Source organism: Macaca fascicularis, chromosome 4 (genome assembly GCF_037993035.2).
Source record: "Macaca fascicularis isolate 582-1 chromosome 4, T2T-MFA8v1.1".
NCBI classification, from domain to species: domain Eukaryota; kingdom Metazoa; phylum Chordata; class Mammalia; order Primates; family Cercopithecidae; genus Macaca; species Macaca fascicularis.
Genome location: NC_088378.1, coordinates 145,052,312 through 145,077,228, shown reverse-complemented (window position 1 = coordinate 145,077,228; position 24,917 = coordinate 145,052,312). Strand labels below are relative to the sequence as shown.

At 39.6% G+C, this 24,917-nt stretch overlaps 1 protein-coding gene across 5 annotated transcripts; it reads left to right on the top strand.

Annotated features, from left to right (window-relative positions):
* The first annotated feature begins 241 nt into the window (after positions 1-241).
* Positions 242-23,195, top strand: LOC102126526 (zinc finger protein with KRAB and SCAN domains 8). 5 transcript variants are annotated; one of them, XM_005553754.4, is made up of 7 exons: positions 5,125-5,271; positions 5,802-5,904; positions 11,776-12,284; positions 12,965-13,106; positions 15,564-15,655; positions 15,978-16,101; positions 16,782-23,195. In XM_005553754.4, the coding sequence occupies exons 3-7, from the start codon at positions 11,868-11,870 to the stop codon at positions 17,741-17,743; spliced, it is 1,737 nt and encodes a 578-aa protein (XP_005553811.1). In that variant the 5' UTR covers positions 5,125-5,271; positions 5,802-5,904; positions 11,776-11,867; the 3' UTR covers positions 17,744-23,195. The 5 variants fall into 5 exon arrangements, with proteins under 5 accessions (XP_005553814.1, XP_005553811.1, XP_005553813.1 ...); XM_005553757.4 differs by lacking the exons at positions 5,125-5,271; positions 5,802-5,904 and adding an exon at positions 242-1,234; XM_005553756.4 differs by lacking the exon at positions 5,802-5,904 and having other exon boundaries at positions 11,779-12,284.
* The last annotated feature ends 1,722 nt before the right edge of the window (positions 23,196-24,917 follow it).

The window sequence follows — 24,917 nt, the reverse complement described above, 5'->3', positions numbered from 1 at the left end:
CACCACCCAACCTCGCTCTCACTCTGACACTCACCGGCCAGACCTTTTCTTCCGTCCGTTTTCTGCCTCTGGCCCAGGGCCCAGCTCACGTAGCGTTTTCGTGGGCTGCTTGGGAACCGTTAGCAACCGGAAGTGGCTAGAGGTCGCGAGAGACCTGAAAAAGGGGGCCGGTCTTTCCCAGCCGCCTAAACACTTGGGTTCCGGCCTGGAAGGAGGCCCAGGGCTCCCACAAGGAGAAATTAGGGACCTATTTGGATGGATCCGAAGAAACACTGTCTGGCATCTGATTTGAACGAGGCTCGCCGCAGCTGGGCCCTTTTCGCAAAGTAGGCCCACTGCAGACCTGTGGGAACCTCCGGGATGCCTGGGGACCCGCATCTGCCGCTACCCGCAATTTCCTATCCCGACCCTCTCTGCAGTTGTCGACCCCAGCCTGAGACTTTGAGCGTGGGGTCCCGCAAACCCTGGCACCGAGGGGGCCGAAGCCGAGCGATCTTGGGGTAGAAGAGTGGTCCTATAGAGCTGCCGCTTCGGGAGAGCCCCCAGTCGACCGCTGATGGGGAATGGGGGATTTTACTGTTTTAGTGCAGCCCGCCCCCGGAGAAAGGCGGGCTCGGACGTTCTTGACTTTAGGATAGACTGGGGAGGGGCGCCGAGGAGCATTCCTCCCTTTACGTCTCGCGGTCGCAGACTGTATTTGCCGGTGCCCTGCTCACTGGGAACTGGCAGGACCTTGCGGACTTACGGAGACGACAAGGGGCCTATTTTGAGTTTCTCTGATCCTTAGGGGAAATGAGTGTCTAGAGCGAAATAGGTGCAGAGTGCCGGCACTGGAATTCTTTAAACCTGGATTCAAATTCTGACTCCACCACTCTCCAGTGAGGACTTAGGGCAATTTATTTTTTAACTTCTTCAAGCCTCTGTTTACTCGTTTATGTAAGTCAGGCTAATAACGTAGTGCCTATTTCATAGGGTGGCTTTGACTATTAAGTGTGAGAGTGCATGTAAGAACAGTCTAAGGGCATTTCCCTGCCTTTCCCCTTGTCTGCTGTCAACTCTCATCCAAGTCAGACAAATGGAATTAATTAACCAACTTCCGCTTTTCTGAAGCACGGGTGAAGAAGAGTGAAGTACAGGACTTGGGTAAAGGAAAGACCAAGAAGGATACAAAAGATGGATGGATGACAGAGGTGCTCATCCCAGCACTTTCTCCTCACTTGTCGTCTGTCACATGGTGGGTGCTTGATAAGTACTTGGGTGAATGAGGACCTACCTAAGGAGAAGGAATTATTGAATAAGACTAGAATTGAAGGAAGAGGATGAATCAGATTGATTAGCTACTTGACAAAAAAAGGCAAACCACTTTTCCTGTCAGAAATGTATGGCACATCTGCATATTTCAAGGGCTACCACTTACTAGAACTGGGAGGGAGATCTCAGAACCGACACCTCAACTATGGAAGCTTTAATCTATTGACAGCAAATGTAACAATAGCAAGTAATATAAGACAGAATGTGATCAGTGCAAAATCGAATAATAAAGTCTTGAGAGGGGGTTATTAGAATAATAGACGAGTGTTTAGATTGAGTAGTGAGCAATGAGATAAGTCCTTTGACTTGGGGGTACAGGGGAATTGTGACCAGGGGTATGGGATAGGGAGAAGGTCATTCTGGAAGGCAATAAAAGGCAGACTGGATGCTAGTGGTATAAAAAAAGGAAAACACTTGTTTATCAATGTCTATCAACGGGGAAGAATTACATATGACATACGCTATTGAGGAATACCTTTCAACCGTTAAAATGATAAATGATCAGTGACAAAAGGAGTGTCAGAACAATATATATTCCATTTTTGTTGAAAAATTTTGTGTATATAGATATAATTTGTGGGGTATTTGTACAGGAAAAGGATGCACTCCAGACTTAACAGTGATTACCCCATGTCGAAAATTGTGAAACTTTTACCCTACTTTGCAAGCTAACAATTTAACTTGCCACAGTTTTATGGATACTAACAGAAGACACTGGACTCCTGCGTCAGAGACATAAGACTTTATTACTTAATAACACAGGCAACATAAGCTTTATATTCCCTTGTTCCCAAAGCTTATGTTCCCAAAGCCCACAGAGTGGCCTAAGCTTGGCATTCCTCTGCTAGGATGGAACAGTGGGTTTGCAACCTAACAGAGGAATGCCAAGCTTAGGAAGCCCATCCTTTGCTTAGCCTTGCCCCAGAATGAGCCATTATCTTTATCCTGGTCAGGAAACAACTGTGCTCTAAAAGGAGATACAAATATCCTTGAAAAGCTAACCTGAAAGAAAAATCTACCATAAGACTAGGAGTAATTTGAGAGACCATTAAAGAATTATCTCCCAACATTCTAGGTAAATACCATTTGAGGGTAGAGATACCAGCTTTTAATAATTTGACATAATATATCATGTTTCATTTATTTTTAAAAATACAAAAAATAAAAGGCAAACAGAGAAGTTTAAATTTTACTTAGAGATAAGGAACCACTCAGGGTTAGTGATTGGAAGAATGATAATGATATTTAAGGACCACGTCTTGGATAGTTAGGAAGACTATCTCAAGTCTGTTGCAGTCACATAGGTATGAATTAATTAGAACTGAGGATGGTGGTTACATTAATGGAGAAAAGTAACATTTCAAAGGAGAAATCTGGTGCTGATAATTTCTCCTTTATCTCCATATTTCATTGAGTAAGCTAAGGAAGCCTCTCAAACCTGGATAACTTAGAAATTGGTGATATTATCAACCATTCTAATGGATATGTGGTGGTAATTCATTGTGGTTTTAACTTTGCATTTCCCTGATGAATAATTATTACTTTTTAGTGTGCATACTGGCCATTCTTTTATCTTTTGTAAACAAAGTGTTCAAATATTTTGCCTATTTGTGTTGAATTATCTTATTCATTTAATTGTGAGAGTTCTTTATATATTCTGGATAGTTCTTTGTCAGATAGATGTATTACAAATATTTTCCAGTGTATAGCTTTTTCTTCACTTTCTTAATGGTGCTTTTTTTGAGAAGATTTAAATTCTGATGAGAATTTAAATTTAAAATTTTGAAGTCAAATTTATCAATTTTATCTGTTATAATCGGTGTCTGTGTGTCCAGTTTGAGAAAACTGCCTATAGCATGATGCTATTTTACTTCCTATGTGTACACAATTTTATACATAGTATGTGCAGTCATAGTTGTGTGCACATTGAATTTGTACAACTACGTATGTGCACAACTTCAGACTTAAAAATTATTTGTTTGTTTATTTAAGATGAGACAGGGTCTTGCTCCACTGATCAGGCTGGAGTGCAATGGCAGGATCTCAGCTCACTGCAGCCTCTGCCTCACAGGCTCATGTGATTCTCCTGCCCCAGCCTCTGGAGTAGCTGTGACTACAGGAGCCCACCACCATGCCCGGCTAATTTTTGTATTTTTTGCCAAGATGGGGTTTTGCCATGTTGGCCAGGCTGGTCTCAAACTCCTGAGCTCAGGTGATCCTCCCGCAGCTTCCCAAAGTGCTGGGATTACAGTCATGAGCCACCTTGCTCAGCCAAAAAAGTTATTTTTTAAACGTAAAAAAAGAAACAAAGTAGAGTTCTAATCTGTCACCAGTTACTTCCAGTTACCATCCCAGGTGGAAAGCAACAGCTGTGAAATAAAAAGCAAAAATAAGTGCTTTGAAGGAGTCCAGAAGCACTGTAGCTTCCTAGTGTTTACTATTATTTACTTGTTTTCATGTGATAATTAGATGACAAAACCCTTAAATCAAAACAACTTTGTCAGTACACAAAATTTGGGGAGTTAGTAATTGGGAAGGGATAGAAACGGTGGTGGTAGCTACCAGCAGGAGCAGATAAAGAGGGAAATTAAGGTGAAAATTGGAGGAGCCCTGAGAACTCAATAAATAGGTGGTTGGGAAAGGCGCTGAAGGAAATAAATACATGAGACCTAAACAACAAAAATTAACTCTTGCCACAACCTCCACCCCTGAAATCCTATTAGTCTCAAAAGTTAAAAAGCTGTAATGCAACAGGTCTGTTCATTACATAGGGCCAGGGCGGTGGCTCATGCCTGTAATCCCAGGACTTTGGGAGACTGAGGCAGGAGGATCACTTGAGCCCAGGAGTTCGAAACCAGCCTGGGCAACATACTGAGACCCCCCCCACCCCGTTTCTACAAGAAAAAATTTTTTAAAGCTGAGGTTGGTGCACACCTGTAGTCCCAGCTACTTGGGGGACTTAGGTGGGACGATTGCTTGAGCCCAGAAGGTTGAGGCTGCCGTGAGCTATGATCACACCAACACACTGCAATAGCGCCCCGTCTCAAAAAAAAAAGACTAGCAAAAAAAGAATGAACATAGATTTGTTCCCCAAATTTTGTGGTATTAAAACTAGGGTTTACTCCCCAAGCTTACATCATAGGTTTAGCATTAAAACAGCTAAGCAGCAAAGCAGATGTTGTAAGCAATTGAAATTCATTAACATAGGAAAGAGTGGGAAATATGTAAAGATCCAAAAATAATATATATTTAATTACGATTTTTTGAATACTTAATAAAGTATGCGATTCCTAAGTGCCATGCCATAGGGATTTCACAAAACTATGAACTGTGATTAGCAGGAATTTCTCATGAAGTTTGTACTCTATGTGGGAGGATTGGATATATTTATGAATATATTTATGAACAGTAAAGTACAGGGTATGTAACGGGGCCAAACGCGAGTCCAGTTGGAATCCTAAGGAACCATGAAGTGCTCCCTCCTCCAACACTTTCCTAGTCTCCTTACACAGCTCTAGCCTCCCTACGTCGGATATCTACCCCCAGGGGGCCGTTACTATTGTCAGCGAACGCGCGGAGCTGCACGAGCACACAAGGCAGAGGGGACACCAAGGTCCGTTATTCCCCAGCACGTTCACTGCCCCAGCGACGGGGAAGCCTGAGGCACGCAGACGAACCCGAGGCACAGCACACAGCAGGTGAGGGGCGTGGTACTCCTGTACCCGCAGTCGGCAGACCATAGAGCTTTTAGACCTCCAGGACTCCTAGAGAGCTTCCGGAAGTGCCTTTGGGGCAAGATGCGTGCTGGACGGTGTTGTGCCTCCGCAGATTTGGAAGTTAGTGGCCGGAGGGCCCTGGTTGGAGTACAGCTTTCATCTCCTTTACTTCCCGACCTTTCTCCGGGTGTGTTTATCCGTTGCAGCGTACCTTCCCCCCGCCGGGGCGCCTCTGCAACTCACAGTGAGTACGGTCGGGCTCTGGGTCGGAGAAAAGTGGGTGCTTTGTGGATGGTCCAGGCCGCAGCTGAGGACTGGCGTGAGGGGTCCGCAGAGGGGCCTGTGCGGTGGTCGTCGCCGCGGACCGATTCCGACGCCTTAGTTGCTGGTACAGGCAGAGTACGTCCCCACGCATTGCCCTCGAACTTTTTGCGAGGGAACCTTTTATGAAGCTTTCTTCATAGATAATCGTTTTGTGGTATGATTTTGTAGTCGATCGTGTTTATCTTAAAATGGGGAACTGACCCCCCCCATGTTATTTTTTATCCAATTATTTCCAGAGTCTGAATTGTTTTCAGATAGCGCTATTTTGCGTTTCGGTCACAACAAAATTCTCAGTTTTTAAAAAAAGACATATTTTGCTTTTGGAAGCCCCAGTTTTCCATGCATACCCATTTTTGCTGTTACTCTGCTTTCTTTAGTGTTTTCAGAAACTGGTGGTGTGTTGACTAGATAATTGTACGAAAGTTTGTTTTGTTTTGTTTTAATTTCAAGGTAATTCAGAATTCAGCGTTATCAGAATGCCTATTTCATTCGTTAAAGCAAACTGAAGTTAGCCAACGAGGAACTCTGGGAGGTCCCCATTTCCAAAACTCTGGTTAGTCATGAATAATTTTTGTCAGGCTACTTTGACTGCCACCACCACCTTTAAAAACATATTTCTGTTGTTTGTTAGTTCCGTTGAGTATATTTACGAACAGTCATTGTTTTAGCAAATACATACATGTTTTGAATTTCTGTTGTGGTTAAATGTAAAATGTGATGTTAATTAAAACTTTCAGCTAATGCAATTTGAGATAACAAAGCATAGTATTCGCTTCACCTACTTTTTCTTGGATTTTAAATCCTGGAAAATGTCTTTTTTGTTTTGTTTTCAGTTCCCAAACATTTCTCAAATTAGACTTAGTCTGAAGGAAGAATACATTCCTTCTACAACTATTGAAAAAATAATGCTGTTAAAATTGAGTTGTGCCTTCAGTATCTCACAGGATTACAGCATTTAAAATTCAGAGGAAGCTTTAAAGATGGCATATTAAACTCATGTAAACTTGACTAGGTGTTATTTAAGGAGACTGTAAAAATCAGTCTGTATCCACACAGTGCTCACCAACTTAATACAGACATGTACGCACAAAACTGAGAGGAAAGTACATAGTAGAGTAATTTTGCACTCAGTTATTTATAGGTTGTAATTCTCAAAAACTAGCTGATTAGAGAGGGAAGAGACTTAAAAATATGGAAAATTAACTACTAAATAGAATAATCAAGATGGGCAATGGGCAAGAGCTGTTGGCCGATTTGGTATAAAAAATGAACAAACCTGGTAATTAGCTGGTTTTCATCAGTATTACTATTGAGACTTTTTAATACCACATCAACAATATAAAGTTCTTGAATGCTGCACACTTCACATTAAAATATTTTATAGCCTCCTGTACTGGTAAGAAGTGGGATTGCATCTGTGAATAGACACTGCACTCAAGCCTGAGCAACATAGTGAGACCCTGTCCCTAAATAATAATAATGATAATAATAATAAATATTTTATAACCATTATGGATGAGGATTGTTCAGTAATAGATGGCCAGTTGTTCAGTAGTTAAAAATGAACTTCGGCTTTAAGGAAATTTACAAGAAAACATGGTAAGACTATCACTATATAACATCACATTCTAAACAGTTAGAATTTATGTCCCATGTAATGACCTTTAAGTTTTTTAACATTAAACCACAAGAAGCTATTTTAAGAAAATTTAAGTTTGTTTTGATTTGAAAAATTAAATTATTTTAAAATGAGCTAAGATCATTTTAAAATAAATTATCTTAAAATTATAGATAATTTATTCAAACAAAAACAAATAGGTAATTTGTTCAAACCAAATTGATTACCCTTTCTCAAAAAAATCTCAGCATCTTCCTCAAATTCTCTCTTCCCCCAAATCTCACTATTCTAGCAAATTCCTCCACTTTCCTGTAAAATCGTAATCAGTGAACTATACCCCTGATGTTAATTGATATATTTAACCATATCTTTTGCTCCTTGGTTCTTCTAATCTGTAGTTTACTCTCCACCCTGTTGTTCCTGGCCTTGTCTAACTTTAAAAATAATTTTCAAATTCGCTTCCTTTTCTGTACATACTCTCTATGGAGGATTTGTTTGTTTGTTTGTTTTTAACCTTTCTGTCATTCTTAGATGGCCTTTGAGTCTGTGAACCCTGCTAAAATTGAATATACAATTTTGTATCTGTGGACATTTTGCTGGAAAGAAGTTCTGTGTTTTCTTTAGGTTGAAGAGTCTATAAACCAACCCCCACCCCCACCCCCCGCCGCAACTCCAAAAACTAGAAAGATAAGCGCTGCCTTGATGATCCGTATGGGGAACTATATGTACAGTAATCTGATTTTTTTCCTAAGTACCTGTCTCTTCTTTGTGGACTATAGGTCTCTGGTTTTATCTTGATGTTAGCATCTTATGACAACTGGTTTTGGGTATGCTACCTTTACTTACATTCTTCTTCATTCTCTACAGTGTTTCCTGAAATACAAAGATAATGATCACCTCTGTCAATAAACATTTGCAGTAAGGCTATGACCCATTCTCACAATGTGATAAGTCCTAAATTTGGACCATGTAAAAAATGCTTTGGTAGGAATGACAAATGGCAGGGGGATGACAGAGAAGAACTCATGAATAAGTTCTTCTATAATTTATCTATAATTTATCTATAATTTTATAGATAAATTTATAATTTATCTGTAAAATTTATCTATAATTAATAGATAAATTATAGTTAAGAGTTGAATGGTTTTAGGCCGGGCACAGTGGCTCACACCTGTAATCCCAGCACTTTGGGAGGCTGAGGTGGGCGGATCACGAGGTCAGGAGATCAAGACCATCCTGGCTAACACGGTGAAACCCCATCTCTACTAAAAATACAAAAAAATTATCCAGGCGTGGTGGCAGGAGCCTGTAGTCCCAACTACTTGGGAGGCTGAGGCAGGAGAATGGCGTGAACGCGGGAGGCAGAGCTTGCAGCGAGCCGAGATTGTGCCACTGCACTCCAGGCTGGGCGACAGAGTGAGACTCTGTCTCAAAAAAAAAAAAACAAAAAGTTGAATGGTTTTAGCTAGACCAAGATTTATCAACCTTGGCGTTGACACTTTGGGCCAAATAATTCTTTGTGGTGGGGGCTGTGTTGAGCGTTGTAGGATCCCTGGCCTCTATGTATGAGATAATAGTAGCACCCCTTCCCCCCAAGTTGTGACAACAAAAATATTTACAGATATTACCAAAGGTCCCTGGGATGGGGGTAAGGACAATATTGCCATCAGTTTTGAACCACTGAGCTAGAGTAAAGAACTCTGTAGTAGAATGGAAGTATGAGAAAGCCACAGCCCAAAAAGGCTTTATGTGAGTTTAAAGTAGATAAAGCCAGCCAGGTTTACATTCATAAAGGGCCTTGCATACCATGCTAAATAATTTGGTTCCTATTGAAATATTTTCAGAAAGTGAGTCATACTACATATTTTTAAAAAATCTCTCTGGCAGTATAGGGCTACTGTAAAAAAAAAAAAAAGTATCATAAACCTGGTAGTTTAATACAATAGACACTTACTGTCTCATAGTTAGGGAGGCTAGATGTCCAAAATCAGGGTGTCGCCAGAGCCATGCTCTTCTAGCTTCTTGTCATTGACAAGCTTTGGCTTGCGCTGTATAACTCCATCTCTGCTTCTGTAGTCACTTAGCTGTCATTCATCTGTGTGTCTGTGTCTTCACATGACCTTCTCCTTTCTGAGAGTCTCTCTGTGTCTTTTCTCCTTTTAAAAGTGTGCCAGTTGTATTGGCTTCCATTCCAGTATAACTTCATCTTAACTTGATTACATCTGCAAAGCCCCTGTTTCCAAATAAGGTCACATCAACAGGTACTAGAGGTTAGGAAATCAACATATCTTTTTGGGGGACACATTTCAACCCACGGTAGGCAATACTGTAGAACATGAATGGGAAAAAAGCATAACCAAAGTTACCATTGCAATTCTAGGCAAAAGATGATGTCTATACCAAAGATGGAAACCATAGACATATTTCACAAAGAAATAAGATCATGAAATTGAACTTTTTTTGGACGTCAGGTCTTGTTTTTAAACCTCACTCTTACAAGAAATATAAACATGTTCTGTGTTTGCTATTGTAAATACAGCTAATGTTCTTCGAGTCTATCAATAAGATAAAGATATGGACCTTTGCCTCTGGGGAAAATACAATTAAGTTACGAAGTCAGAATTCCTTTAGAACTAATAAATATACAGTTATGGGGAAAGTCACATTAAAACAATACACATTTAAATAACAGAGGTATAGAATGAGAGGAAAATAATTTAGAATTGGAGACACCAGGAAAGGATTTTAAAGGCAACAGTATTTTATCTTGTCCTTTAAGAAGGTAGTGTCAGTACTGATGAAAGAAGTCAAAGAAGACTTCAACAGAGTGACATATTGTATTCATGGAATGGAAAACTCAGTATTGTTGAGATATCAATTGTCCCTAAAGTGAGCTATGGATTCAGTACAAATCCAATTCAAGAATTTTTGTAGAAATTAATACACTGATTCTAAAATGTGTATCAAATGACAACAGAACTAGAAAAGTGAAAATAATTTTGAAAATGAACAACAAAGTTGCAAGACTCACACCTACTTGGTTTCAAGATTTTAAAAGTCACACAATCAAGACTATTCTGTATTGGTGAAAGAATAGATGGTCAAATAACAAAATAGAGATTCCAGAAATAGACCCTTATATATACATACATATAGTGAGCTGATATTTGACAAATACACAAAGACAGTTGAGTACGTAAAGGAGAATCCTTAAAATGAACCTCCATCCATACCTCAAATTTTATACAAAAATTAACTCAAAATGGATCATAGGCCTAAATGTGAAACCTAAAATTATAAAACTTTTAGTAAAAAAAAGGAGAAAATATTTGTGACCTTGGATTAAGCAAAGATTTCTTAGATATGACACAAAAAGCACAGTCACTAAAAAAAAATGAACTTTTTTTCTTCAAAAGACCTTGTGAAAAGAATGAAAAAGAGTGAATACTTGCAAATTACATATCTCATAAAGGACTTGTGTCCAGAGTATATAAGGAACGCTTAAAACCTAATTTTAAAATAACTAAATTAAAAAATAGGTAAAAGTTTTGAACAAATACTTCACTAAAGAAGATATACAGATGTTAAGTAAGCATAGAAAAAGATGCTCAACGTTATTGGTAGAGAAATGCATACTAAAATCATACGAGATGTTAAAACCATAATGAGTTGCCACCACACGTACACCTATTAGAATATCTAAAATTAAAAACAAAAACAATATCAAGTGCTGGTCAAATTGGTGAGCAACTGCAGCTCTCATATACAGGTAGTGGAATGCAAAGTGCTTTGGAAAACAGTTTCGCAGTTTCTTATAAAGTTATACATATATGTGTTTTATGACACAGCAAGTTTACCTCTGAATATTTGCCCAAATAAAATGAAAACTACACTCACACCAGAACTCATGCAGATGTTCATAGTGGCTTTATTCAGTGATAACAAAACAACTCAGATATTGCTCAACTGGGAAGTGGATAAACATTTAAACATTCGTCCACGTAAGGAACAAACTGCTGATGCATCATTGATTAAAAACAAATGTATTATGCTATGTAAAAGATGCCAGACTCAAAAGGCTACATACTATATGATTTTATGTGAGATTCCCACTCCAGAATCTCACATCAATAAAATCATATGGTATGTAGCCTTTTGAGTGTAGGAGTAGACTTTTGGATTGTAGGTGTCAATAGGGCATCCTGGTTCCTTGGAGTGCTCCATAGAGAGTTTTTGAGTTGGAGGTCACATCCATAGTAGAGGAAATTAACCTTGAGATAGGAGGAAAGATGGGGAGCACAGGTAGGATAAGGAATGTTGGGTGGAGAAGAGCAAAGTGTTAGGAAAGTTTTTGACAATACCTTGAATTAGATTATATGGAAATTAGTCTCATCTGTTACAAGTAAGGGAAAGGTTGAGAGCTGAAGTGTGTAGAACCAGGTTAGTACAGCTGGTGTAACAAAGGCTAAAAGGGGTTAAATGAGCAGCCCTGAAGGCTAGCTGAGACTGAACACAGAATTTCAACTAGACCCAGTCTACATAGTTTCCTAACTTTGCTTAGCCATGTTCCACATCCCCAAACATGGTGATGAAAGCAGAAGGAAGGGGTTTTTCTATGGATGGGTTTGGCGTGACTGGCATGGCAGAAAGTTAGGGAAGTAAGAAGTTATTTCTGGAACAGTGGGGAGGATCATTTAGTTGGCTGAACCGTGAAGTCCATGTCATGATAAGGAACTTGTTAAGATACCATAGTAAGTTACAGCGACTTTTGACTTGCCTTAACACTATCATATTTTCTTCATGAAGAAGTACCCTTAGAAAGAGGCCCTCAGAAGAGTCTTCTCTTAAGAAGATAAAGAAGATAGTGGAAACGAACCTACTGAACTTTTCAGGCTCTAATGGCTGAAGAATCAAGAAAGCCGTCAGCCCCATCCCCACCAGACCAGACTCCTGAAGAGGATCTTGTAATCGTCAAGGTAGAGGAGGATCATGGTTGGGACCAGGAATCTAGTCTGCATGAGAATAATCCTCCTGGCCAAGAACTGTTCCGCCTGCGCTTCAGGCAGTTATGCTACCAGGAGACACTAGGACCCCGAGAAGCTCTGATCCAACTACGGGCACTTTGCCATCAGTGGCTGAGGCCAGATTTGAACACCAAGGAGCAGATCCTGGAGCTGCTGGTGCTGGAGCAGTTCTTGACCATCCTACCTGAGGAGCTCCAGACTCTGGTTAAGGAACATCAGCTAGAGAACGGAGAGGAGGTGGTGACCCTATTAGAGGATTTGGAAAGGCAGATTGATATACTAGGACGACCAGTAAGTAGAAGGAGGTGTGCATGCTGTGACTGTGGGAGTCCTGGAAGCTTGGTAGAGGGACATAGGCATCACAGTGGGAGAGCAGATGCTTAGCATCAGTTTCTGTTGGATAAGGATGAAAATAGTTTTAGTGTAGTTATGACTCGTACTTGTAGAGTTCTTTTTATGTTTGTAAAGGATATAAATCCTTTTTTTTTTTTTTTTTTTTTTTTTTTTGTCATAATGTCCCTACAACTGTGTTGTTCTTATTTGCCAGATGGGAACTTAATGCATAGGAAGCTTAAGTTACTTTTTCAGGGACACCCAAATAATTAAAGGTAAATTTGAGACCAGAAATCAGGCTTTCTAGTTCCTTATTAAAAGATTTTTCTGCTGCATAGCACTGCTTTAAGTTTGTTATTTTCCTCCTTCTTCTGCCTTAGGAGCACAAAATATTGGTGTTCTGTGTAGCAGGGAAGGCATCCGCAGAAATCTTTTCCTTTAGTACTAAACAAAAATGATGCCTTTCTTTCTGTGCTCATCTACATATTGGTGTTCCTTACTGTCCCTAAGGAGTAAGGGAGAGTCCGCTGCTTCCTTCCCCAAGTATGTATCCCTATAGATGTGTTCTTGGTCCTTTTTCATTGTTCATTACATTTCGCAAAGGAATTTCTTATTATCCAACTGTTTGTTGTTTCCAGGTCTCAGCTCGTGTACATGGACATAGGGTACTCTGGGAGGAGGTAGTACATTCAGAATCTGCACCAGAGCCTCCAAATACTCAGCTCCAATCTGAAGCAACCCAGCATAAATCTCCAGTGCCCCAAGGGTCACAAGAGAGAGGTGAGTAGCCAGATTTCATTGATAATAAGGAGGGGAAGTAGAAATAAAAGTCCATTTGGGGCCGGTGTGGTGGCTCACGCCTGTAATCCCAGCATTTTGGGAGGCCGAGGTGGGCGGATCACGAGGTCAGGAGATCGAGACCATCCTGGCTAACATGGTGAAACCCCATCTCTATTAAAAAAAAAAAATACAAAAAATTAGCGGGCACCTGTAGTCTCAGCTACTCAGGAGGCTGAGGCAAGAGAATGGCATGAACCCGGGAGTCAGAGCTTGCAGTGAGCCAAGATCACGCCACTGCATTCCAGCCTGGGCAACAGAGCGACACTCCATCTCAAAAAAAAAAAAAAAAAAAAAGTCCATTTGGGATACCTATCTCGTTCCTGAAGACCCAGGAACTAAAATCCTGTTTACAGACCAGTCCCAATGTCTGTGTTTAAATGTTTAGGCTTTAAATATAGATTATTCATTCTAGTGGTAAACTCATGGACAAATTAAATAATTTGGCTATTTTTTATGTAGTTGCGTATTTCTGTTACCCCAGTACATTTACAACACAGGTGTTTTTGGGGTTATGCTGATAGTGTCATGCCACTTCATTTGGAAATACTCAGTATGTATTTCCTCAGACAAGAGCATTTCTTAGGTAACTTAAATAAATACATTCCTAAATTTATCACAATTAAGAAATGTAGTATTGCTACAATACCAACCTAGGCCACAGTTCATATTTTACCAGTTGCCCCAATTATGTCCTTTCTGGTTCAGAGTCTAGTCCGGATTCACACTTTGCGGTTAATTGTCATGGCTTTTTAGTCTCCTTTAATTTGGAACAGTTCCTCAACCTTTCTTTTTCTTGAACAGTACAGGTGTGTTATTTTGTAGAATGGCTGCAATTTGGATTTGCATGATGTTTGATCATGTTTACATTGAGGTCATATATACTTGGCAGGAACACCTCACCCTGCCAAGGATACAGGTCCTAAATCTTAACAAGAGATGTTGTACTCCTTCTTAAGGGTACAACAGGAATTTGTCCTATTATTGGTGGTGTTATCTTTGATGACTTGGTTAAAGTTATTCTTGTATAGTTACTATTTTTCCCTTTGTAACTAATAAGTAATTTGTAACTAATAAGTAACAAATAATTTGTGGAAGATACTCTTGAGTGTATTTAAATATCTTAGTCCTCATTAAACTTTTCTTGTTAAAACACTAGTTTTAGTGTTCATTGGTGCTTCTTAACTTAGTGATTACTGAAATAGTTATGAAGTAGTGGTTTTCTAACTCTGTCATTTCTTCTACATTTCTTTATTGTAAAGGAGAGTGTTCCCTTGTCCCAATTTTATTATTTTTTCTTTGTCAATATGGACTCATAAATTCCTATTTATTCCATAAATATTCTGTTACTGTCTTTATTTTGTTTTTGTTTTGTCTTTGAGACAGAGTCTCACTGTCATCCAGGATGGAGTGCAGTGGCTCACTGTGATCACAGTGATCTCAGCTCACTGGACCCTCTGCCTCCCGGGTTCCAGCGATTCTTATGCCTCAGCCTCCCCAGTAGCTGGGATTACAGGCACATGCCACCGTGCCTGGCTAATTTTTGTAGAGACGAGGTTTCACTATATTGGCCAGGCTGGTCTTGAATTCCTAGCCTCAAGCGATCTGCCCACTTCAGCCTCCCAAAGTGCTGGGATTACAGGCATGAGCCACTGTGCTCGGCCACTGTCTTTATTTTGCTAAATCATTTCAGATTTGGCCACAGAAGGCCCCTTCAGTCTGGCTCTTGTATCCTCTTGACATTTTCCCATCGTTTTTTGAGTATTTTTTTTACTTTATTGCAGAATGAGATGTTCCAATCTCATCTTCCCCTGCATTTCATATTTTTTCATTTATGCGATTTAGTTTATAAATATGACTTTTTAATATTTCTAAAGAGGCATTAAAACACTCTTAATAATTCTTGTCTAAAGTCCTAAAGCTTGTTGCCTGAGATACAGTAATCTATATTTTAATAGTAAGTTGTTTGATATCTATAGAAAGCAAATACTGGAAGCCATAGTAGACATTTCAGAAAGATAATGAATTAATAGAGATTGATTGATTCTGATACTTGGTTTGCCAAGAGAACAGGACCTAAGGAAATACTGTGTACAAGCACAAAGATAGAAGTAGTTTTGATGGTAGAGAAGAAGTTGAAAAGTGATTCCTGTTAGGAAACCAGTATACTTTCTATTTTTGAATGTAACTTCAGTCTGACTTCAGGGACATTGAGGTGCATATGTTTTGTGGGGCAACCATAGATATGGGCCCAGAATCCAAGATATCAGCACTTCATGTGCAAAATCTTTGGCATACATGTATATCTGCTGAAATACAAATAATTTGGAATTGGTGACTGCCGACTCCCACAACCACAGGACAGGACTGGTCTCATTCATAGCTCCTTTCTCCTCTCAGCCATGTCTACTTCCCAGAGTCCTACTCCTTCCCAGAAAGGAAGTTCTGGAGACCAGGAAATGACAGCTACACTTCTCACAGCAGGGTTCCAGGTGAGTTGTGCTCCTTCTCACTGAAACCCCATAGCTGTGCTTGTCAGTGTTTGTGGCATCTGCCCTATATCTAGACTGTCTAGTTTGTAGCAGTACCTACCCAAAAACTTGTCCCAAAAATTCTTTTGCCTAGGGACAGATCGATCCTAAATTTCCCCCAATTGATCTCATGCATTTTCCTCTTCTTCCTGGCTATTCATATCCCTTTACATAGTACATTTCCAAGTTGTAATCTTCTCCCAATACTGGTGGATCTCCCAAGCTCTAGGTTTGAGCTGTGGAAGAATCACAGTCCCCAAATGGGTATCTTGTTTTGTTTCAGACTTTGGAGAAGATTGAAGACATGGCCGTGTCCCTTATTCGAGAGGAGTGGCTTCTTGATCCATCACAGAAGGATCTGAGTAGAGATAACAGGCCAGAAAATTTCAGAAACGTGTTCTCCCTGGGTAAGGAGAACTGTGGTTATTATTGTCATTTTAGATTTTTTGTTTGTTTGTTGTTTATGTGTATAGTAGCTACAGCCTTTCTGAAAGACATAGTTGAGTTTAAGCTCAGGATCCAACGGAGGGATATAATGTTTAGACTTCTTGAAATCTTACATGAAACTTCTGTTCTCCTGTCCAGAACTTCCTTATATTTTGTACTAGGGTACTGGCGTGTTTGCCAGTTGGAAATTGACATCTCACAGGTGCTGTCTGAGTTCATACATTTCTTCTCCAAGTTGTCATGGGATTCCTACATAGATTTTTCTCACATAAATTAATTGTATCTCCTCCCTTTTGATGACTGTTTGGGGTGTTTTCCCATTTCTGTCCTGCTCATTAGTTTTTTTAGTAGTTTCATATTCCTCTCACTCCCCAGCTTTCATCTTACCTCAGTTGATCCTTTCCTGACTTTAGTTCCCCTTCCAGTTACCTTTTTTTTTTTAATGGTACCTCTTTCCCAGTTGACTAGCTCATATTAAGCAAGGTCACTATTAAGAAGCTGTTTTGGAGACGGAAGTTTTGTGTTTACTTATAGCTGTTCATGTGTACTTTCCTTTTCCCCTATCTTCAGTTCCTTTCTCCTACCATAAAGAATAGGATGTGACATTGGCTTAATGTTTATTTATTGCATTTTTATTCAGGTGGTGAGACCAGGAATGAGAACAGGGAATTAGCATCAAAACAGGTAATATCTACTGGAATCCAACCACATGGAGAGACAGCTGCAAAATGCAACGGGGATATTATCAGGGGTCTTGAGCATGGAGAAGCCCGAGACCTTCTGGGCAGATTAGAGAGGCAGCGGGGAAATCCCACACAAGAGAGACGACATAAATGTGATGAATGTGGGAAAAGCTTTGCTCAGAGCTCAGGCCTTGTTCGCCACTGGAGAATCCACACTGGGGAGAAACCCTATCAGTGTAATGTGTGTGGTAAAGCCTTCAGTTACAGGTCAGCCCTTCTTTCACATCAGGATATCCACAACAAAGTAAAACGCTATCACTGTAAGGAGTGTGGTAAAGCCTTCAGTCAGAACACAGGCCTGATTCTGCACCAGAGAATCCACACTGGGGAGAAGCCATATCAGTGCAATCAGTGTGGGAAGGCTTTCAGTCAGAGTGCGGGCCTTATTCTGCACCAGAGAATCCACAGTGGGGAGAGACCCTATGAATGTAATGAGTGTGGGAAAGCTTTCAGTCATAGCTCACACCTCATTGGACATCAGAGAATCCACACGGGGGAGAAGCCCTATGAGTGTGATGAGTGTGGGAAAACCTTCAGGCGGAGCTCACATCTTATTGGTCATCAGAGGAGCCACACTGGGGAGAAACCCTACAAATGCAATGAGTGTGGGAGGGCCTTCAGTCAGAAGTCAGGCCTTATTGAACATCAGAGAATCCACACTGGAGAAAGACCCTATAAATGTAAAGAATGTGGGAAAGCTTTCAATGGGAACACTGGTCTCATTCAACACCTGAGAATTCACACAGGGGAGAAGCCCTACCAATGTAATGAGTGTGGGAAAGCCTTTATTCAGAGGTCGAGTCTCATTCGACATCAGAGAATCCACAGTGGTGAAAAATCTGAATCCATAGGCGTTTAGGAACAACTTCAGTTACAATTTGAGCATTATTCAGCATTAGAGAAACCACACATCAGTGAGAGGTCTTTCAGTGTACTAAAAGGCAGAAAGGTCATCACAACTTTAGTGTCAGAATCTATAGTGGTGGCAAAATTAGGATAGCTCTTCAGTAATTTGGGCCCAGTGCCTTGGGGTTTGATTAGCTTGACTGTCTTTGAAAGTATCTGATGGAGCTCCTGACAAATGTATCCTTTAGAAATTTAAAATAGCATTAGAGCAAGTTGCTTGTCGTGGCTTGAGGCGCTTAAGTTTGTCTTTTAGGTGAGTAGCTATAGATTTGAGAGAGGCTGCTACTCCTAGTTTCTCTGCTTCTTCCTATCTCCTGTGATCCCTCTCTGCCATTTATTCCCTTGAAGGTGCCCTTGTATTCCTAATCTGATCTAAGAAGCTGCTTTAGAGTCACAAGTAGCTTCTGTGTGAAACTTATATTTGTATGTAGCTTTCTAGGAAAATTTTACAGACACTTAATGTATTTATGCTTAAGTGTGCATTTTTTTATTCTAATATTCCTTCTAGTCAGTGGAAATTTGTATTCCCATACAAACTCAGAATGCTATATTTTTAACAGCACTCCAGCATTTTTCTTCATGTATCACCTTCACTGACTCCATTGAGTCATTAAGCATCTATATATATCCTTCACCACCCCCAGTCCCAGTACCTGTATCAGCAAAGGAAGTGGACACATATAGTGATGGTTATGGGAGTAATACAGAGAAAGAGGTGAGTGGAGACTCAGCCCAGCTGCTCTTGATCTTGGATAGTTATACATTTTGCTGACTTCTGACTCTCCTTCTACCTCCCCACTGTACACTGTGGTACAAATAGTTTGCACTATGCTAGTTATGGCATCAGGTAGGAGAAGGAGACAAAGATGCTTTAGGAAGATAAAAACCTTACAAAGAATGTATACTCATCCTTTTTGGCCCATTACAGTACTGCTTTCTCAGGTTCTTATCAGCCTGTGCAAATTCCCTGACTAGATGGTCTGTCACTCCTATCACTACCTTGCACCCACCTCTTTAGATGGCCTTAGCACCTCACTCGTTATTCTCCATCTGTTTCTTGCCATTAGTTTATATGACTTTAATATCCACAGTGGTAATCTAATATCTTACCTCACAGTTTTTCATTCTTTTGAACTCTGGTGCACTTGATCTGTAATCCATGTCTGTAATCTACCAACAGAGATGTACTATTAAACTCGGTATCACCAGGCACTATATTTCATCTTTGAGGCTTTCATTATACCAAGGAATACTATATAAAGTAATGAGACTGGTTTAAAGTAACATGCCAGAACTTACGCATCCAATGTGGGTTGTCACTTGTTATTCCCAAGTACTGTTATTCCAATAGTACTACTGTATTCTTCCAAATATTTGGAACATTCTTAGAATTCCCATTTAATAACCCATATGAGAAAACCCTCTATTACTCTTACACTTTAGTTTTACCATTTGAGTAGCCACTTATTTACCAGAGTTGGACTTAATTTTGGGCTTTCCAAAATTAACCTTCAAACTTAAAATTGATTACATTAAGCCTATTCAGAAAAAAAAAATAGGTTCTGATGAAAGCTTCATAATTTCACCCTGTGACTATCTTGAAAAGAAATAACACTTAATCATATTATTTTTATTTTATGATTGATGGGTCAAAAATAGCAATCAAAATCTTATCTCATAGAGGACCACCTTTTGGATCATAAATTCTTTCCCTATAACATTCCTTCTCTGCCTCCCTATGGCCCACTTTGACTACTAACAACATCAGAATTATCTACATCAATTTCATTGAGCTATTGGTGAATGAAGGCACCCATCACTTGTCAAATTGGTTTCCAACAGTCCTTTTCATTATCCTTTATTTTATTCTCCCTTCTCTTGTTTCTTTTTTTGATTTATAAGTTACCATTCCTAATTTCTTTGTATTTGAAATTTTAAGAAACCAGAAACAACTAAATCTGGTCATATCTAGATCTTCGCTCTCTGTTTCAGTTGTGCCTTACCCTCTGTAAGATACTGATTCTTCCTGGGGCCAGTACTACCTTGTATGCAGGTATTACATATGATAGGTGCATTGTCAGAGGGAAAATACATGTGTGTGTACACATGTGTATGTATACACACACACACCTGCCGTACACTTTAGAAGAACGCTTCTCTTCTATTCCAATAAAAAGCCCTTTTAGCAAAGCAACATAGTAACAAGATTGGGTGCATTCAGGGTGGTATGGCCATAGACCAGAGCAACATATTGAAATGTGTACATATGTACTAGCTAAAGTCTCTTTATGTGTCAGTATTCAGAGTAATGTGTAGCCAGATTACTTAAATCTCAGAATCACTAAGCATCTGGCATAAATTCGGAGAAAATAATGACTAGAAAAATTAGTGTTATATTCGGTGTGAGAAAAGACTGTGTCTTAAAAGAATTATCAAAGCTGATACAGCACATATATAGAATTAGCCAAACGGTATAAGACAATAGAAAAAGGCTGTGGATTCTTTGAGGACATCATTATAAATCATTCTTTGTCTCAAGTTCACACTCTTAGCATAGAATATTATTGACCAGGCTGTGTGTTATTTTGAGCTCTTAACTGTGAATGGCATTCATTAAGCTCCTTTATCCTATAGATTCTATCTTTATGTTACCTGAAATGAACTATTCATCAGTACTTTTTCCTCCCATCCTAAGCTTCTCATTTTAGGAACTGACATGATAAGGTGGTTCTTTCATAACTCTAATGCCATCCAACATAGCCCTGGGAGAGGCATGTTAGGTTTCAAAGATTTTCTCCGTGGAGCAAGGTGCAGTGCTAGAATATGGTGGTTGATTCCCAAACAGAGCAGTTAACTTTACTGTTGGTTCTGAGTCTCCAGATAATAATAACCGACATTTATTGAGCACTTACTGTGTGCCCAACCCTGTTATGCCTTTCTCAGGCTCATAATAAGTGTATTAGTCTGTTCTCATGCTGCTAATAAAGAGACATACCTGAGACTGGGTAATTTATAAAGGAAAGAGGTTTAATGGACTCACAGTTGCATGGCTGGGGATGCCTCACACTCATGGTGGAAGGCAAGGAGGAGCAAATCATGTCTTATACATAGATGGCAGCAGGCAAAGAGAGAACTTGTGCAGGGGAACTCCTCATTATAAAACAGTATGATCTCATGAGACTTACTATCACAAGAACAGCACAGGAAAGTTCTGCCCCCATGATTCAATTATCTCCCACTTGGTCCCACCCACGACACATGGGAATTGTGGGAGCTACAATGCAAGATGAGATTTGAATGGGGACACAGCCAAACCATATCAGTAGGTATTATTTTATCCCCCATTTTATAGATGAGGAAACGGAGGCTTAGAGAGTTGAGTGAGTTGACCAATATCACACAGCCAGTATGTGATAAAACTGATTCTGACCCACACAGTTTGATTCTAGACTAGAGCCTGTGCTTCTGACTACTGTGCTATGCTATGTATAATGTACATGGTAATCTAGTCAGCTGTTTAAAAATATGTAGCCCTTGTCATGAGAGGTACTGGGGAAGAGAATATACAGTAGAGTGCAAATACATTAGAATTACTGGTAAATTGGTTGAAAATGCCCTTTGGGGTTATAGTTATATCATTTTTAAGTGCTGATGCTTTGTAGTACCATAAAACTAAATTGTGCAAACAAAACATATTTAACAGAGTAACTGGGAGGATAAAGCAATAATAAATTCAAATATAATTTTTCTCTAAACTGCCAAAGGGAAAGTAGAATTGTGGAGGGAAATGAAATATCCATGTACCAGGCCAGGCAGATGGTCAGTTAGGATAACAATAGTAAGTTCATCTGCAGCATAAAACGTGAAATGCTTTCAACCTCATTGCCCATTTCTAACTACCATTCTATTTCTCCTCTGTTGTTCATGGTTTTTCAAACATGTCTTCCGCTTTTCAACCCCCCCTTTTTCTTTAATCTGTTCTTAAAACTTCTTCTTGCTGGCTTTCATACTTAGCATTGCAGTGAAATGTTCGTAGACTCACCAGTGGACAAATAGTAAGGCCTTTTTTTTTTTTTTTTAAATGTCCTTTTTGATCTAATTTATATTTTATATTGTTGAATTCTCCTTCCTTTGGCTTGTGGGAACCTTTTTCTCTAATATCTGGCTTTCTTTTTTTGACTGATCTTTCCACCCACTCCCCCTTCTCTTCTCCGCTGAGAATAATCTCCCTGTCTATCTTTTATTCACTTTATTTTCTGTACTCCTGTTTATCCATTTTGATTGTTTATACCTACTATTTGTATTCGAATGACTTCATTTTTCCCACCCTGTGGGTCAGTTTGTGACTTTTGGAATTTTCCACAGGTACCTGTACAACTTGATATTTGAAAACAGGATTCATCACCATATATCGCCAACTCCTGTTTTCTTTTTAAACAGGCCTCATTGCCTAATTCCTTTGCCCTGAAAAGTGTCACCACCTTTCATATTTTTACCCCAGCCTTGGAGTTATCTTTTTCTGCTCTCCATTCTCCATGTCCAAAAACTTGCTGTCAGTCTAGTTTTTAATCAGTTTTCTCCTTGAGGCTTGATCTCCCATTTCTCACATCCCATTATAGCTTTATAGATCTGAGGCCCAGGTTACTGTAATTCTTTTTTTTCCAATTTCCTTGCTCCCAGGATCCCCATCTTGTATAAAGTTTCCAAGGTGGTCCTCTTCAAACTCCATTTTTACAATATCTGTATTGTAAAATTTTCATTTTCACTAAGTAACACCCAGTAGATAATTTTTCCAAGGCAATCCTCCTCAAACACCTGTTTTTTACAATATCTCTATTGTAAAATTTCATTTTCACTAAGTAACACCCAGTAGATAATTCCTGTGGAGCAGTGGTGTTCCAAATTCTCCATTACCTCTATGCTTAATATTCATCAGCCTTCATTACTCTAGCATATTCACCTTGATTCAACAGATTCAAACTTCCTACAGCCTTCTACTGATGTCTTACAAGCTCTTGCCTCTGTGCCTTTCTCATGCTATTCTTTTTGCTTAGATTACTCTTTGGTCCCAGCTCATGTTCATCACTCCCTTCAAAGCTTATCTTTATATCTTCTGAGTTAGCTCTCCCTGATTGACATCACCTTATGTGGTGACCTCCCTCATTCTGTGCTGCCTCAGCACTTATCTTTTGAGTTTATACTGTGGTCCATGTACTTATATGTTGCTTTGTAATTATTTTCTAGCACTCTGTGTTATAGTTTCATATTTGTATTTATTTCCAAAATTAAATTGTAAGCTCCTTGAGGGCAGGAATAATAACTTTTACATTTGTATCTCTGCACCCCCGAGTGCCTAGTATAGTGCTGAGCACATAGTAGGCGTTTAATAAATGCTTGTTGAAGTATTGTGTGGATTATTTGTGGTGTTATCTACAGAAATTTTTAAGCTGTTTTCAAGAATGTGTCTTACCACTTTGGGTGCTCAAAAATGTACAGACCTATTTTCATATGCTAGTATAGTATGTCAGGATCTGCCTCTACCTGAGTAAGGCCAAAAAAATTCAACTTTAGGAAATTATGTGTAAAAAGCTGAAGCTTTCCATTTGGCCAGCCTTATTGGTCAAGAAAGAAAATAAGCACTAAGACTATTGTGTTAAGGTTATAATTCCAAAAGTGCTTGAGAATAGGCTTTGGTATATGAGATTAGTGATTCTCTTTGGGAGAAATTTGGCAATGTTTGGGGACATTTTTGGTCATACCATTGGTAGGCAGCTGGGATGTTACTGGCCATCTAGTAGGTAGAGGCTGGGGATGCTGCTAAGCATCATGTTTGCACAGGACAACCCCACCCCCCACATTGCCCTGCCCCTGCCCCTGCCCCTGCCCCTGCCCCCGCCCCACAAAGAATTATCTGGCCCAAAATCCTTAATGCTGAGGTTGCGAGACTTGATATATTTAAGGTAAATAGGAGAAAGAGATATGAAGTACTGGCAATACAATTAGAAAAAGTAGCTATTCCAAGCTTTAAGAGAATCCTAAGTGTGTGCATATTTTGTGGTGTTTAAGACTACAAAAGAAAAAGAAGACTTAGTGTTTGGCATTCACAGCAACATATGTCAGGGTATTGAGAAACAATAAAGTTATTGATGATGTTTTAAGGTTGCTTTCAGCATCAGACCTGCCATCATCTCTATGCCAAGTGTTTCAGCATACAAGTGTTACAGAAGTACTAGTTTTAGTCTTCCACATCTTGATTCATTATAGCATCAACGGTAAAATGCTGGGGGCTGTCTCTTTAGCAGAGGGGCTATAACATCAAAGATTTATCCTTGAGGTCAACGTACGACCCTCAGTCCCTTGGACAGCCACTAGGCAGGAATTACCAGCACACCAAGGAAACCACAAGCCAGAATATTGTCAGTTTGCCAAGTAAAACCATTCCAGCTTTACTTGTTTTTAACATAGTTTTTAACATACTGTGTTAATCCTATTTAGGAAGGCAAATATGTAGGAGGAAATGTGATTTCCTAAATTAAATCGTTAAAAAGTAGGCCTTTAGAAGCACTAGCTTCCTTTTGCCGTTCAGTGGTACTAAACCCAGCAGGTTTAGAAAGGTTCAACCCCTGGGTGCAGTGGCTCATGCTTGTAATCCCAGCACTTTGGTAGGCCAAGACAGAAGGATTGCTTAAGGCCAGGAGTTCAAGAGCAGCCTGAGCAACAGCAAGACTGTCTCTAAAAAAAAACTTAAAAAATAAAAAAATTAATCAGGTGTAGTGGGATGCGTCTGTAGTCCCAGCTGCTCAAAAGAATATGGTGGGAGGATCCCTTGAGCCCTTGCAGTGAGCTGTGATTATGCCACTGGGCGAAAGAGGTCTCAAAAGTTCAACCCAAGTTAGAAAATCAGTTTAAATGTGTAATACACCAAAGAAATAACTGCTTGTTCTGTCATATTTAAATATTCATAGTCTAGAATGCTAAGTTTAGTGTTCCAATCCATTATTCTGTAAATGGAGGCTCAAAGAGGCCACTTGGTTAGGTTTCCTGGGGCTTTGCCCATTCTCCCCTAGTTATGCTCTCAGATGTGACCCTTGTATATTCTTAATTCATGCTCTGCCATAAGATGGATT